At 41.9% G+C, this 17,623-nt stretch overlaps 1 protein-coding gene across 6 annotated transcripts in view; it reads left to right on the top strand.

Annotated features, from left to right (window-relative positions):
- Positions 1-17,623, top strand: part of FHOD3 (formin homology 2 domain containing 3) — a 464,855-nt gene that overhangs the window by 365,139 nt on the left and 82,093 nt on the right. For all 6 annotated transcript variants that reach the window (XM_077900507.1, XM_077900508.1, XM_077900509.1 and 3 more), the window contains 3 exons: positions 4,587-4,721; positions 8,014-8,064; positions 14,583-14,797. In XM_077900507.1, coding sequence (XP_077756633.1) covers positions 4,587-4,721; positions 8,014-8,064; positions 14,583-14,797 — 401 coding nt within the window. The remainder of the gene's footprint in view (positions 1-4,586; positions 4,722-8,013; positions 8,065-14,582; positions 14,798-17,623) is intronic.

A 17,623-nucleotide genomic window follows, 5' to 3' on the forward strand; every position in this document is an offset into this window, starting at 1 on the left:
GTTTTTCCTGGAAAACTTAATATGAAAGATACAGATCTGTGAAAGATGCCTTTATAGGGATGCCTGCATGGCTCAGTGTTTGAGCATCTGCCTTCAGCTCAGGTCATGATCCCGGGGTCCTGGGATTAAGTCCTGCTTTGGGCTCCCTGCAGGGAGCTTGTTTCTCCCTCTGCCTATGTCTCTGCCTCTCTCTCTGTGTCTCTTATGAATAAATAAATAAAATCTTTTAAAAAAAGATGCCTTTATAATGAGAAGAACTTACCATGCTACCTTGAATTTTGGTATTTGGATGTGTTTTTTTTTTTTTTTTTTTCAAAGGATGGTTTGGAATAGTCCCCTTTGTATGATTTGAATGCATTCCAGCATTGATATTATAGGTTGAGCCCATTTCCAGAAACAGGATTTATGGGAACACAGTTTATATTCTCACATGTTGGGCTTATCCAGGAGACCTAGGGTAATTTAATTTATTAATATTATGTTTATAGCTTTTTGTTTCCAGTATGACCAAAATGGATTATATGCATCTAGGACAGAAAAGCTCATGGGGCGGGGGGGTTAAGATATTTATTTATTTATTTAAGAGAGATTGAGCCTGAGGAAGCATGAGCAGTGGGGAGGGGTAGAGGGAAAAGCAGAAATCCCTGCTGAGCAGAGAGTCCAGTGTGAGACCTGATCCCAGAACCCTAGGATCATGACCTGAGCTGAAGGCGGATGCTTAACTGAATGGGCCACCCAGGCGCCCTCACGGGAAGTCTTTTAATTCTCCCTTCCTGTTACAGGGATCTGTGTTAGAGTGCTCAGGAGAATAGAATTTGAATTGCTCAAGGTATTTTGTTTCATTTCCAGAAAAGAGGAACCATTCTGCATTGCTTGGAGTTAGCAGCTCACATTTCGGTTCTTCCAAACTGTGAAATGATTAAGGAAGGAGACTTCATGTATTGTTAATGCTGCCCAACAGTGTGTTTGCTGTTGTGTTCTGGCCAGTCATTAGGAGAGCTCTTCTTATGAGGTCCAAGTGGGCAGGAGCACAATCCACAGGAAGGAATGGCTTATCCATTTGACTAAACTGGACACTACTTAATGTTCTTAAGTCCTCGTACTACTTTAATTTTATACACGCTCCAATATTCACAGTTTACAGAAGTAAACGATGTTAATGCACAGTATAGAGAAGCTTCACTGTGACTTCTTTAGCATAGCCACTAATGGCCCATTATTAAGTTACGTGTAAAGTTTTCCCTGATGTAAGTGGAAACATTTGGAAGAACAAATTAAAGTCAGAAGTTGGGGGGAGGGGGATGGCAAGGTTCTTACCTTGCTCTTCACCAAAGAGCAAGACCACCAAGTTTGTTCTTGTCTCTTGCCTCTGAAAAGGGAACTCAGTAAAGCTGCTACTACTTAAGGAGATAACACAGGGCAGGCTGGGGAGCTGGGCTGGATTCAAATTCCCCTTGTGAGGGAAAAACCGTTCCTAAAAAAATTCTGTGTAGAGTTATATTTTGCTTTAAAATTCTAGACTTAACTTAAAAAAAAAGATTTTATTTATTTATTCATGAGAAACACACAGAGGCAGACATAGGTAGAAGGAGAAGCAGGCTCCCTGTGGGGAGCCTGATGTGGGACTGGATCCCCGGACCCCAGGATCACGACCTGAGCCAAGGGCAGACACTCAACCACTGAGCCACCCAGGTGCCCCTAGACTTAACCTTTGTGTTCACCTAGCTTGGGGCTTCAAAGATATTTGATAATAAAAGAGAAGAACTTTTGATTCTTCAAGGGCAAAAGGATGACTTCAAAAAATATATTCCAGGCTTACAGAAGATTTTAGATAGTGACAGAAAATTTTAGAGCTATAAAGAACATTGCATATAAAATTGAATCCCTTATTCCTTTAAATTTTTCCTTCCCAGTGATGACCACTTGAAATTGTTTTTTTATAATTTCCATATGTGTTTTTATGTTTTTGCTAAATATAAACATATCCCTAAATAGTGTATGATTTTGCTTTGCATATATTTAAACTTTGTACAAATAACAGTATACTGGTCATATTCTTGAAACTACTTTTCACTGTCAATATATTGCACTTTTTAGAATCACCCATGTCAATCCATTTCACTCTATTCATTTTTTACAGGTATAGAGTATTTCTTTGTAAAAAATATACTATGTTTTTGTGTTTCTGCATAGATATTTCTAATCATTAACCATTAACACTACAAAATAATGCAATACATAGTATTCTTGTATGTATTGGCCATCTTTAGCATGCAAAAGTTGCTCTCTAGTATAAATCTAAAGTGGAATTGCTGGGTTGTAGGATATGCACATCTTCAAATGCATTAAGTGCTTCTCCAAAATGATTATATCAACTTAGATTCCCAGAAGCAATATAAGAGAATTCTTGTCTTGTTCTGTGCCAATGCTTCAGGTCATCAGGCATTAGTTTTTGTCGATCTGCAATGTGAGATTTCTGAAACAATATATCACTATGGGTTTAACTTACATTCTTTTCCCCTCATTTCTAGTGAAGATGAGCATCATTTGTATTTTTATTGGCCATTTAATTTTATTCTTCAGCAAAATGTCCATTATCTTTTGCTCATTCTTCCACTGAGTGGGTTTTTTTTTTTTTTTCTGATGTGGAGTTGGTTCTTTTTGTTATATGTATACTAATACTTTGTGGTATATGTGTTACAAGTAGCTCCACCTAGGTGATGGCTTTTCTTTATTCTTAAATACTTTTAAATGCATGCAAAATTTAAATGTTAATACATGTAAATGTATCAAAGTTTTTCTGTTTGAGTGCCCTTTTGGCTTCTGATATAAAAATCAGGTTGAAAAAAATGTTATGTCCATAACAATTTCTGTCAATCACTGTGAGAGGTATACTAAACCAGTCCATTCTGTGGTTAAGGTTGAGCTTCATATAGCAAAAAACTAAATAAATAACAGCAACTTAAGCAAGATAGTCTGGACTTCATTTATGTGAAGGAGAAATCAAATTCTATACATGCCTGAGTGTCTAGGGCTGATGTAGCTCCCTCGTGAGCCTGGAGCATAGGATTTGGTTACTCCCTTCCCGTGGCTTTCAGGAATGGCACTTTCTTCCCTCTACTTCTATCACCTCTGAATGAGAGCCAGAGGCAAGTAGCAGAGAATGGCTGTGGGACTTAGGGCAGAATGTGAGTGATACAAGAGTCACATCTTTTTCCTGCACTAAGGAATCTTGTGTTCTCCACTAGGCAGGCATATTTTCACTGACTTCAAGTAGTATTTCACCCAACCAATATTTCAGAAATAGTTGTATCTTAGTTTTGGAATTTTTTTCAATAAATTAAGGCCTTATTGTCCATACAGATTTGTTTTGTTATGGCCCACAGGTCCAACAGACTCCTTTTCCCAATAAACTCCATTCCTATTTTTTATATGCTTATGAAAATTTCCCTTTTCCCACCCATTCCCCTGACTTAACATTTCCAGTGATACCCACCCCTGTGATCCCTCACTGAGGCCTCTCACAGCTGGCTATCCCCATAATGCCATCTTCAGTGGACAGTCCAGATTGTGTGGTATCACCAAGATTCACGTTCTTGGATGCTTCCTGACACAGAATGAAATTTCCTTAATTACAGTCAGATTTCAGAATATTGCTGCATCTTTTTTTCTTCATCTGTTATCACAACCCGTTTCAAGATGATACATTATTTTGAGGAGGTATATTGAGAATCTGGTGTATGTTAAAATATTTTTAGCTTATGTAATATAGAAGAGTTATTTTTCCTAAAAAAGATTTATTTTAATTTAGTTAATTAACATATAGTGTATTAATAGTTTCAGAGGTAGAGTTCAGTGATTCATTGGTTGCGTATAACACCCAGTGCTCATCACATCACATACCCTCCTTAATGCCTCACACTCCTTCCCTACAGCAACCCTCAGTTTGTTTCCTATAGTTAAGAGTCTTTTGTGATTTGTCTCCCTATCTGATTTTGTCTTATTTTTTCCTCCCTTCCCCTATGACCTTCTGTTTTGTTTCTTAAATTCCACATATGAGTAAGATCATATGATAATTGTCTTTCTCTGACTTATTTCACTTAGCATAATACTCTCTAGTTCTATCCACATGTTGCAAATGGTAAGATTTCTGTTTTGTTGATGGCTGAGTAAGAAACCAGTTTTAGATTAAATGTTGATTCTATAACGTCTTTCCATAGAAAAGTTTTAAAATGTGTGTCTCCATGAAGAGAAAGGGAAAGGGAGAGAGAGAGAGGATGAATTTCTATGTTATGCATATTACTGGAATTCTTTTTGGTAATAACAGCACACATCATTGAAGACTGCTTATATGCCAAGCATGGTGCTTAGTATTTTATACAAATTACCATCCTCATGTCCTTCTGGCATGTGGAGTTACTAACCTCCATTTACAGGTGAAGACCCTGGGAAACTCAGTAATTTTCCCCCAGCAATACCTAGGTACCAGTGAACCAGACCCTCAATTCTAACTGAAGTATGGCTGCTTCCTACTTGGGTACTTGGGTACAGGCCAAGCCACTAAAACATTAACTCTGTATCTTTAGGTCATCACTGAGTGGTCTTCTCACATCATCCTTTAGGCAGCACCAAGAGTCATTGGCAGCAGAGAGAGAGCGGCGGCGGCAGGAGAGAGAAGAAAGGTTGCAGAGAATAGAACGGGAAGAAAGGAATAAATTCAAGTAAGAGGAATTTCAAGATTTTGTAAATAACAAATTGAAAATTAAAGCACATACTTTCCTGCTCTATATGATTACTTCTGGTCTTAAGGGTTTGGTAGTAATATGTTTGCTTTAGATTCTGTCTCTGTTTTTAAGGAACGGTAAGACATTCCTGAAATGGGCTAGCTCTGGCTTGTTATGGCCTTTTCCCTTTAACCATATGGCAGGAAGCACAGAAAGCCAGCCAAATACAATTAGGAATTTGTGTATTTTTGGGTTCTCCATTATCTAAAATGGTCTTATCCAGGCTTTCCTGAAGACAGAGAGCCTAATTGTCCTAACTTAATTTGTCATTTCCCCCTAAAGCTACTCATGTTTTATTCATATCCTACTGGATGCCAAAAGAAAATGCTTTTCCCACTTTCTGGTTTGCTTCTTTGCTCCCTGTATCAATCTTCAATATATTTTTTTGAACAATCCTCTCTCCTCGTCTGGAGGAGAAAGCCGTTCTGCCGATGACTCCCAACCCACTGATCTCTTTGGTCTCCCTCCAGCTCCAAGGCTGTGTTCCTGTCTCAGGCTGTCTGCCACCACTGCATCCAGTGCCGCTCCATTTCTCCTCCAGCTCCAGCTTGTGCACCTGTTCTCCCCAACCCCCTGGTCAACTTCCTTCTGCTTCTCTCTCCTGAGCTTCATGCTGTGCAGTGCTCTTTGGACACCTGCTGTGTCTTTCCTTACACATTTCATTCCTTCTACTCCTCCTTTCCCTGCTTCCTCTCCTCCTCCTCCTAATCTCTCCCCTTGTCATCTTTCCAGTCATCGCTGTGAGACCTTCTATGTTATTTCTTGTTTTCATTTCTCACCCCATCTTCACTTCCTGTTTCCTCAGTTCAATTTCTTTGGCAAACAATATTTCCTTCAGTTACTCCCACTTAAACCCACAAGAGTATAAAACATTGTCAATGAGGGTTTACAGGTGCAGTAATGTTTTTCCAGAACACACTGCAGATGGGTGCAGATGGATTTACTGAAAGTATAGCAGAGCATAGAAAATAAAGCCCAAGCTTTCTGGCTAGAGGAGCAGGAAAGGAGACCCAAGGAAGCCAGAAGATTATGGGAAAGTCACAAAGAGTAGAGAGATCAAGTGAGCACTCCTGAGCTCGTTTCCAGTTTGTGCACATGTGGCTTAAAACCTAAAGAATATAGTATAGACTTTGAGAACTAAATACAGAGTGGACCACACTCAGTTCGCAGACTGGCCACTGGGTGGGTGCACACAAGGGTTTGATTTGTTAAAAAATCATTTTTGACAAAATGATGTTAAAAAATCATTTTTAACAAAATCATTTTAACAAATCATTAAAAAATATTTGAAAACTGAGTTAATATTTTAGCCAACGTCAGAGGCAGTCAGAACTTGCAGGCTGAACCTAACCTTGTTGATGGCCTGCTAAAAGAAAATAAGATTCTTCATAGAATTCAAGCAAGACCCAGAGTCTCCTTTCAAAATATTTAAAATGTTCTGAATGCAATCCAGAGTAACTTATCACACGCAAAAAATCCAGGAGAATCTTAAAGGAATAAGAGAATCAAAATATGCTAACTGTAAAAGGACATAGATGTCATTATCAGACAAAGACTGTAAAAGCAGCTACTATAAACGTGTTATAAAAAGTAAAGGCAAATACTTTTGAAGCTAATGAAAAGGCTCTGCAAAGAAAAGCTATAAAGAATCAAAAGGAAATACATATAGAACTGAAAAATACAGTAATCAAAATAAAAATTCATTGGATGGGTTCAGTAGCAGAATGGAGATGAAAGAAGAAAGAGTCAGTAAATTGGAAGATAGAACAATAGAAATATTATCCAATCCAAAAAATGAAGCAAAACATTAGGGAAAATGTACAGTCTCTCAGGGACCTATAGGAAAATAACAGAGTGCCTTGCATTCATGTAGTTAGAGTTCCAGAAGAACAGGACAAGAATGCACTGTACTATATATTAAACTGTATGTATGTATGTAGGCAGAGACTGTGCTTGTAACTATCAATATTTGCTCTTGGTCCAAGTGGGTCTCACTTCTCATTTAAGACACCAAGAGATCCTGGCAAGACCCTGTCCAAGAAGGACTGCTGATCATTAGGAGAGACCACATACAACTATTAATTATGATGACTCTAATTCCTTCCTAAAAGTCTTAGGATGTAAATGAAAAGAAATTCAAAAAGGAAATAGGAAAAGCTTTATCAGGTAGTCCCTGGGATTACCCAAATGCCTGACCTTTCTTCAGGCATTTTACTGATTTAAGTTATCCAGGCTTCTTGTACTTTTTTTCCTGCAAAACATCCTTATCTATTGTTATTGTTGTTGAATGTGGTCTTAAGCTTCCTGGGTTATGGGACATATTATTTCTAGTGTGGAAAATGATGAGGACAGGTGCTTATAAATGATAACAAATTTGGGTCTTTGTTGCATTTTCTCCTTCTCCTAATCTGCTTTAGTTACTCTAACTTACTGCCCCTTTCTATCCTGTTGCCAGTGCTTGGAGGGGTAGCATTCTTCAGCTACATTGTGAAGTCCAGTTTAGAAAACATGAAGTCATAGTTTTTCAGGAAAATAAGTGGTCCACTGAGAAGTGGCTGATCTTAAGTCTTAAACTTAGACTCAAGCTGGAATCTCACCAGCAGGAGCAGAACAACAAACATTAGAGTTGGACAAAGTTTGGCAACTCATGAGTGCAGACAAGAGGATGCACAGAGTGAGAGCTTCCCATGATCCCTGCCTAGAAACTGAGAATGTGAGGGGTGCAGAGAAAGAATCCTGCACTATGGGATGAATGTCCAAACTATAGAGTGCAACATGAAATGGCCACGATGCCTGGACTCACCCAGATGTAATTCTTGAGATGAAAGTCGTGGAGCCTACCAGACCTTGATTGGATGTTACTCGTCTCTGAAAGCTCTTGCTTGTTTGTAGTTGCCATATGTCACGTATGTACTGTTTCATATTTTAAAAAGCTTTTTTTCTTTTCCCCTCTCCCCTCATATACCTAAACTCTTCTTTCTTTACTTAGTAGAATCTCCCATGTTCTCATCCTGGTGCTTTTATAGGAAATCCGTTATATTTAGTACTTTTAAAGTGTAGTACCTTGATATTTGTTGTTGATTTTTAAAAAAATCGAATACAATTATTTTCCATTTCTGAGGCAATAGAGTTTTTCGTGATACACTGTTAATAATTCTTGGCAATTTCATGAGCATCTAATTCTGTTATTTTCCTTCCCTATTTTGTTTCTTCTGCATATTTCCATTAGCCGAGAGTATTTAGACAAAAGAGAAGAGCAAAGACAAGCAAGAGAAGAAAGGTGTGTATATTTCTTCTTTCCCATTGAAACCAAATGGCACTTGACTTTGCATCCTTAACCAAGCATGCTGAGGAAACTGTGCTAATTAAAATAAATAGCTTCACTAAAGATGCCTAAGACTTTGGGTAACTGGTATTTTGTAGAATAGAGTGTCCTAGTTATCTAAATTTTCCATGAAAGTTTAGATTTACTATTTAATGCCATCATGGTGTGAGACAAATGCCTGTTCCTGCGACTCCTCTCCAAATGAGCACATTAGTTTAACATATTGACATATGGTGATAACCTGAACTACCACTACTGAGCCTAGGGTAGATATCCCTCTTGTGTGCTTCCAGATCACTCGTTCAGTATTCCTTTAACAAATGTTTTTGTTTTGTTTTTTAAGATTTTATTTATTTATTCATGAGAGACACACAGAGAGGGGCAGAGACACAGGCAGAGGGAGAAGCAGGCTCCCTGTGGGAAGCCTGATTCAGGACTTGATCCCAGGACCCCAGGATCACCACCTGAGCCAAAGATAAATGCTCAACCACTGAGCCACCCAGGTGCCTCCCTTTAACAAATATTTGAATGCACACACCATGCCAGGCACTGACTGAGGCAGCAAACATTCCTGAGATTAAGATTTTATTTATTTATTCATGAGAGACACACAGAGAGGGGCAGAGACACAGGCAGAGGGAGAAGCAGGCTCCCTGTGGGAAGCCTGATTCAGGACTTGATCCCAGGACCCCGGGATCACCACCTGAGCCAAAGATAAATGCTCAACCACTGAGCCACCCAGGTGCCTCCCTTTAACAAATATTTGAATGCACACACCATGCCAGGCACTGACTGAGGCAGCAAACATTCCTGAGACTCTTGCAGGATAAAGCTGATTACTTACCTGTCTCCCTACTAACTATTCTCAGTTCCAGGCTGGCAGGAACCATGTCACGTTTTCCTTGTTGTTCCAATGCCCTTCATAGTGCTTGGCACACAGTAGGCACTTAAGAAGGTTATATGGAATAAATGAGCAAATGAACCAACAGCTTTATATAAAATATTAAGCTGTAAACTATTTTGTTTTTTCAATGGCACCATGCTTTGAATCCCACTAAAATATACAAAGTGAATGTATTCTATGTCTGATAAACTAAGCAAAAGAAACTCGTTTTGGAAGTAAACCGGCCTGTTTTGACCCTGGAGTTATTCCCTCTACCACCAGATGGCGGTAGTACACGGAGCAATGGAAAGGCTGATTTCATACTATAGCCAGTTGAGAACCTCACCATCTATGAACTATGCCAATAAGTGGAACTTTGCTGACTTTTCTAGACACCTTCAGCTAAGTAGTTCAAGACAGTCTGAGGGGAGAGAAGAATGGAGTATGCCTGTGTTCAATTAAAAAAATAGATGCTTAGGTCAGCCTTATAAACAAAACTATGGCATTGCTTTAATTCCAGTGTTTTATTAGATTATTGTCATCATAATAACCAGTTGTGGCCAGCAAATTTAGAGTAAAAGAAACAAGAAACTTTTTTTTTCTAATTCATACCCATTTTTGACATTGGAGGACATAGACTTTTACTGAAAATGCTGCCGACTTTATGCCCAGGCTTAAGAAACCAAATTTTATTTTCATTTTTAACTTTCCCTCCAGATTCTGCTTTTTTTTTTTTTTTTTTTTTTTTTTTTAGCTTTTGACAACTTGACTGTCAAGTAATGTCTGCATAAGCAAGGCTTAAAAGTTTCTGGGGAGATACCGAAGTCTCTACTGGTTTCAGACTGATTTAAAAATTTTCCCAAACCACTGAAGGCTACCTCTTTCTGGATATCAAAGCACAGCATCACTAATGTGGTGGAAAACCTATACATAGGGGTGTTTGCCACTCATTTCCTGGCGCTTCTTGTTCTGACATCAGTCCTTGCCCCTTGCCATCCATCTGCCGGGGCCTTCTTCACTGGTGCAGGGGTGGGCTCTCCATGGCCTCATGTGGGCCCCATCTCTGCTTACATGGAGCACTGTGGAAGCAGCCAAGAATTTCCCTTTGGTTTGGACCAACCACTTTTCTTGGTTAGTTGGCTTCTTAAATTACCTGGTGAAGAAAGGAGAGAGAAATATAAACATTTGTTCCTGTTTGGAAAGTTGTTGGGGATTTCTGGTTGACCAGGAAAAGAGAAGATTTCCAAATATAATGGGATTCAGAAATGGATGGAGAAAATGGAGATCAGAGGTGGAAAGACGTTCAGAAATAAGGAAGAGGACTCCATCTAGAAATGTAAAAGAGAAAACAAAATTATTTGTTTGTTTGTTTAAAGAGAGAGAGAGAAAGCAGTGGGAAGGGCAGAGAGAGAGGAAGAGAGAGACTTAACCAGACTCCCCACTGAGCATGAAGTCCCACAGGGGCTCGATCTCATGACCCTGAGATCACTACTGAAGCCAAAAACCAACAGAAACTTAACCAACTGCACTACTCAGGCACCCCTAGGAACTCTTGGTAGAGCCAGGTATGTTTGTTGGGTCCCATGTCTATTACTCTAAATGCAATGACTCAGAGAAAAATGACCGGAGTCATAGCAGAGAGTTTTTTGAAGTTTGTATCATCTAGTGCAATGTGGTTTTGCTATTTTGAGGTGTAATGGTCATCCAGGCACATTTGGTTTTATGTTGATTTATTTCATATTATCTCATTCTGTAATCTCCGGCAAACTATTCTATTGACAATGGTGCAGACCCAGAATAAGATTCTATTGAGGTGATACTTCTATTTTTTTTTAATATTAGAAGAAAGGCTCTATCTGATCATGATGAAGTAACATTCACAAATAATCTTTTTAAAGGAATAAGAAGGAATGAGATCCAGGCTGAGCATATGTTGGGGTAGGGTCAGGGCAGAGATTAGTCTGAAGGGAATGGCATAGGAAATGCCTATGGGAAGCAGAGGTTATGGGAACAGAGTGCAAGAGGAAAGGTCAGGACTGGGCTAGGATTTGGGAAATTAGGCATGAAAGTGATCAGTGAAGCAGTAAGAGAGGATTTTGAGCATTGCTTAACAGGTCTGAAGACAGAGTAGAACTTAGAAGGAGCCAGATTTCAGTTTAATGTAAGGGAGAGTTCCCAAGTAGGAGAGTGGCAGGAAAACCCATCTGTAAGTAGGTTTAGGTTAGTCTAAAGTCAACAGAGTTTCCATAGGGCCCTTTGTATGTCCCGGACTGCCATACCAGCCCCTGCAGCCCGTGACCTTGGCGGATGTGTGAATTCATTCCTAAGGTTTGTTTGCCTATCTCTCCCATTGAACTGTGAGCTCCACGAGGATGGGGATTTTCTTGTTTATTATTAAATTTCTAGTACCTATGGCAGCTCTTAGCACATGGCAGGCACTTGACAATTTTTCAATAAATAATGAAAAGATGAATGAATAAACAAAAATATGGACGGAAGTAGGATAAATGGAAATGTTTAGATGAAAGTGGGAAAGGTGAGAAGTCTTTTCTTAAGGCTGTGGTCTGTGGATAGAAAACCCAGTACCTTGTACACAGAAAATTTCAGGGGAGTCTATCAGTTGGGGGGCTGTGTTGCAAAGCCACAGGGACATATGACCGTCATCTCATGGGCTGCTGGGCTCCTGGGATCAAGTACTACTCAGCCTCTAAGTGACTCAGGGTGTGTCTGTAAGGGAAGGTTGTGACATGGGGTGAGCTTCCTCCACAGGGACTGACAGAGGTTGCCATGGGTCAGGAGGGGTTGCTAAGCTGTACAGCTCTAAATGCCAGGTGGCTTAGCGCTTCCCAAGCATGTTGGTTCCACTCACCACTCTGGCCCATTGCAGATGGACACTGGCACTGCTTTTCACAAAGATTTGGTGACTCTTGACCTCGGTGCCCCCTTGTCTGTGCCATTTTAAAATGTCTTTAATTGTAGGGCCACCTGGGTGGCTCAGTCTGTTAAGTATTCGACTCTTGGTTTTGGCTCAGGTCATGATCTCAGGGTCATGAGGCTCCACAAAGTGTTTGGAGCCTGCTTAAGATTCCCCCTCCCTCTATTTCTGCCCACTGTCCCCACTCACATGCAAATGTGCATGCATGCTCTCTCTCTAAAAAATAGTCTTTAATTGTGGCAAAATACACATTACACCAGATTTACCATTTTAACCATTGTAAGTGTACAATTCAGGAGTGTTAGGTATGGTCCTATTGCTGTGTGATCCATCTCCAGAACTCATTTCATCTTGTAAAACTGAAACTTTATACCCAGCTAAAGAGTCCCCAGACCCCCTCCTTGTCATGATTGTCTACCAGATAAATCTCAGAATTCATATTAAATCCTTGACTCTTCCCACGTCCTCTGGGTCCTCGAGGATGGCGTCTATGAGACAGAGTGTGTACAGGAAACCTTTGAGTCATATCTATCCAGAATTTGGATGAGCATCCCTTGCAAAGTGGGTTGAACCCTTTGGCTGCCCACACATACCTGCTAGTCTGGCTGCCCGCAGGTAGGGATATGGAGAGACCAGGTCCAGTGCTGGGCTGCCTGAAATGAAGGTCATAAATGGGTTGTCCTCCTGGCCTGAAGCCTTGGACCTACATCGGTCTCCTTGTCTGCACTTCATTCCTTGGCTGCCCCTTTCTCCTGTTCCAGAAGGCTTGGACTCAGCGTGTGGATGCCTTCCAAACCCCTCCTGGGCTCGCAGCTTTCCTGGCCTTGAGTGTGCCATCACCTCATTTAGAACATGCCTTCTGTTGGGCCTCTGACTCTTCCCCTCAAGGTCACTTTCCTCCAAGATTCCATAGCCAGGTGATTTTCCTTGCTGGTCCAAGTGAAGCTCAGAAATAGCTCTCCTACCTTTTGAGAGGTGACGTTGTTGGCAAGGACAGTCCAGAGTTTCTAGAGCTTTCTGTTCCTTCACCCTGTAGCTGTGAGGCAGCTGCTCCTCCAAACCATGCCCCAGACCTTTGTGTATGTAGACCCCATCACATCATGTCTTTTATCAGAGATTCCCCGTGAGAGGAAGCTCACTCCCCGCGAAAGTGTGATCCGTGTACTCACCATCCTGGGTGCCCACTGCTGCAAGGAGACCTCTGCAGGCAGGGTGCTGCCTCTCAGGCTCCTCGTTGCATGCCTTGCCCGCTTCGCCTGGGCCGGCAAATGCAAGGCGCCGAGGGAAAGAACAAAGGATGGTAATCTTCTGTTCTCAGAAATCCTATTATCTGCTTGTTGAGAACAGACACACACATGTGAAAAGACGGCTAAATATGCCAGGCAGTAAATGTAAAATGCCATCTGAGTTGAATGGACTACATATCCGACATGAGTTCAGAGGCAAGGCCAAGATCACTTCCAGCTGTGGTGGTCAAGGCAGGCCTCACTGAGGGAGACACGCGTGCAAGCCTGGGCTGCGGGGCAGATTGCCTTTGGACCAGCAGGGAGAAGGGGTGATGACCACGGACGTGGGGGAGCCACACCCACCTTACGGATGCATGAAGAAATGCATGCTTTCTAAAGGGTTCCTGGTGCGCTCTGCCTTTCTTATGCGGGTGACTCAGGAATGCTGTGTGCCATGTTGGGGGAGGGCTTTGGTGGGCTAGAGTTGGGGGGCTTGCCCATTGGGAAGGAACTGAGGCAGTGGATCTGGAGGGTGTGAGTGAGGGTCTTCAATAACCTGTTCCAAAGTTTAGTGGTTGGTAAGACAGAAACCTGCTACAACTGAATTCGTAAATTTATTTCTGAACAAATGATGGTGGGTAAAATTAGCAGACATCTGGAAGAGGCACATATTTCAAAGTTATTTTGGTCTGATCTATAAAGCGCACTATGAGGAATATGATTGGTAGCTGGTCTTAATAAACAGTTAGTGGGTTCTGCCTGCCTGAAATGCAAAACAGATGTATCTTTGTTCTTTTAAACTGACTTTGATGAATAAACTATATGTGACGTCAGGTCCCAGCTATTGGATGTCTGAGCCCTACTCAGAAATATTTTAGAATATAAAAAAGTTTCCATGGTCGACACTGAGAGAACAAAGTGAATTCCAGTCGCATTGCTGTTAGCATTGAAGCAGGTTCAGAAATCCAGGGAGGGCTTCGTCCAACAACCCCTTTTGGTATTTTGGGGGCATTGTTTCTCTCCGCCGCACCAAGGCACCCTCCCATCTCACAGCTGCAGGCTCTGAGTGCGTGTGGTTTTCAGCTGTCACTGCTGGGGCTTTGTAATGGGCATTATTGCTGTTTTGCTTATTTGTACAAATGTTTCCTAAAAGAGCAAAATCGGATTCTGCAGCAGTGATCCAGTATCTGGAGACTGTGTGATGTTGCCATTTCTCCCAATTTGTTTGGTTATGAATGATGCGGGGTTTTTAATCATTAGCATCTTGGCTTTGCTGGCTGTTTTTGGCAGACTGGCCCTCCAGCCAGCCCTGTGCTGTGCTCTGTGCATCAGGAAACCAGCTCACTCTGCAGGTGTTTCAGCCATAAACAAGCATCGGCCACGGGCTCCTCTTTCTTTTTACGGAAACCCTTTGGAATTTAACTTTCAGATACAAATACTTGGAGCAGTTGGCAGCGGAGGCACACGAGAAAGAACTGAGGAGCCGGAGTGCGAGCCGGGGCAGAGGTGACCTCTCCTTGGACCTGACCTCCCCAGCGGCCCCTGCCTCCCCGACCCCTCTGCACCGCAGCCCTCCCTCTCTAGACTCACAAGAGGCTCTTGAGGGATCCTCCTCCTCTCCAGGAACACCTCAGCATCCCCAAGGTGAGTGCTGGGAGAGTGGAGGGAACACCCATGGGGTAATTCCTGTTCGGCTTCTGGGCAGTAGGGACCATTACTACATGCAAACTGGTATCAAGTGGCAACTAAGAGTAAACTCCAGGCAACACATAAACCAGCTGCCTTCAGAACCACTTCTGTTAAAGCAGAATTACGTATGAAGATTGTCAATGCATAGTCATTGAGAAGGGAGCATATTGAAATTAAGGCTTAGTTGGCCATTTCTTCCCAAATCAAAGAGTATTAACTTAGTTCTCTATAATTTGGATATTATTTATTTATTGGCTCTGCCCAACAAGGTGGCCGCTTTAAATTGTCCTGACCCCAGGAATTGTGGGTCTGTTTTAAATTAAACTGTTGGAGAATAAAATGAATCAAAGCAAGCAAGAAAAAAAAATGTGGACCTAGTGGAAATAGCAGTTAAACCCTGAAGCAGGAAAAAGAGAAGATAGTAGCGATTACTGGCGCGTGTGGTGTGGGTGTAGATGCTTGTGTGCAGACAGACAGGCTCTCCCTGGAGAAATTGTCTGTCATCTTAGCTTTATTTGGAGAAAAACAGTGCTGAATGCTGCAGCCTGAGAACATCAGCTGTTTCCCTGATTGCTCCGAGAACGGCGAGTCGGTTTTCTCTCACATTAACAGAGAGGATGGGTCTTGGGCACTGCCGTCTACACTGCTGAGCCTGCAGCTAGCACTATTCAGTTTGACTGGGTGTTATGGCTTGCAGCCTGACCGAGGCTTGGCCAGCTGAAGACAGCAGAGAAGCCCAACTTTTAACTCTCCGAGAACTGACTAAATATGGCGTAAAGTTTCAGTTCCACAAGGCAGGACTGCATGACCTCAGCAGAACTGGACGTGACAGAGCAATCTTGTCTGTCCAATTCTTCGCGGGCTCTCCAAGCCCTGGGGCTCATTCTGCAGGAGCGGGCTGGGTTCACCGCTGCCTTCCATCACGTCCAGTGCCTGCCGGTCCCCGAGCCATGGCAGATGGTCCCAGGCAGATGGCCCAGTCATAGAGGAGTAACGTCGGTCTTCAAATCCTGAGACTCAAAGAGTCAGGAAAACAGACTGTTCCCTGACTGCCCTGTGCTTTCCAGACCCTGCCTGGTATCCCCGCTCTATCTGAATTGTGGTATTTGCAGAGGCGATAGGAAAAACATTCCCCTGCAAAGTTGTGGGTCAGCACTTAATCTTGGGGCTTTGCACTCTAAGAGTTGTACCCTCTCCAGTTTACAGAAGGGTTGTCTAAACAGCCCCAAGCCTAAAGGGAATCGTCGGTCTCTGTGAATACTGTTTGTTCTCAGAACTTAATCTTCTTGATGCCTGTCACGGAAAGATAGGCCCTTAAGTACTTTGCCCAGCGATGGTCACTTTTGAGGCTGTTCTACCCAATTAAAAAGGCAGAATATATATATTTTCAAAGATTTTATTTATTTATTTGAGAGAGAGAGAGCGCGCAGGAGCAGGGGGTGGGGCAGAGGGAAAGGGAGAAGCAGACTCCCCACCCAGCAGGGAGCTCCAAGCAGGACTCGATCCCAGGACCATGACCTGAGCCAGAGGCAGACACTCAACCGACTGAGCCACCCAGGTGCCCAAAAAGGCAGAATATTTTAAACTTCAATAAGAACACAGGAAATACTTATTTGGGGTACATGCAGTATGCACTGGAGGGAAATTTTTTTTAATTTTAAGATATAAATTTATTAATACTGTGAATCTAAGTTTTGTTTTCATAAATTTATTTTTTATTCGTGTTCAATTTGCCAATATATAGAATAACACCCAGTGCTCATCCCTTCAAGTGCCCACCTCAGTGCCTGTCACCCAGTCACCTCCACCCCTCGCCCACCTCCCCTTCCACCACCCCTAGTTCGTTTCTCAGAGTTAGGAGTCTCTCATGTTCTGTCTCCCTTTCTGATATTTCCCACTCATTTTTTTCTCCTTTCCCCTTAATTCCCTTTCACTATTTTTTATATTCCCCAAATGAATGAGAACATATAATGTTTGTCCTTCTCCGATTGACTTACTTCACTCAGCATAATACCCTCCAGTTCCATCCACGTCTAAGCAAATGGTGGGTATTTGTCGTTTCTAATGGCTGAGTAATATTCCGTTGTATACATAAACCACACCTTCTTTAGCACTGGAGGGAAATTAAGTTATTTCAGTATGCTTTCAGAAAGACCGTGTCATTTTCCTCTCCGGAGAGGGAACTCCTAGAAACTGAGAGAATGTTTGAGTGAAATCACCCCACATGCATCTGAAATAGGAATTCCGGGCTTGAAATGAGATATAATTACAAATTAAGGAAATAGCACCGTATGATGTTTGCTTTGTTCAAATAAAACCAGAGCAGTGGTTCTTGTGGAATCTGGAAAAGTGGTCTGTTGTACGTTAAGTAATTCTCCAAATCAATCAGAACCAGCAAAGTAACCTAATGTCTGTGTCCTGATACATCACTGAATTATACAGTTGGCAATCATAAGCCTATAAGAAGAAATGCTGTGGGAGGATTGTCTCAGAAAGGTGCTGAGACTTCCTGCTGCTTTGGAGACCTTTGCCCTCATGGCAGAAACACAAAGGTGGAATGGCAGCAGGGTTTTCCTCAGCCTAGCTTGCGATCGTTCTCTGAGACATTCTGCTAACATCCAATTAATAGTCTGTTTTTGTTTTGTTTTTTTTTAAACCAGGTCCCGTTTTTAAATGCTCAAAGTAACTGTTTGCTTGTCCCTAACATTTACCATAGCCCAACATCTGGGAGAATAAAAAAATCTAATCACACATCCAGATGTTTGTCCTACTCCAAACACC

The sequence above is a fragment of the Canis aureus genome, chromosome 6 (genome assembly GCF_053574225.1).
Source record: "Canis aureus isolate CA01 chromosome 6, VMU_Caureus_v.1.0, whole genome shotgun sequence".
In the NCBI taxonomy this organism is placed as follows: domain Eukaryota; kingdom Metazoa; phylum Chordata; class Mammalia; order Carnivora; family Canidae; genus Canis; species Canis aureus.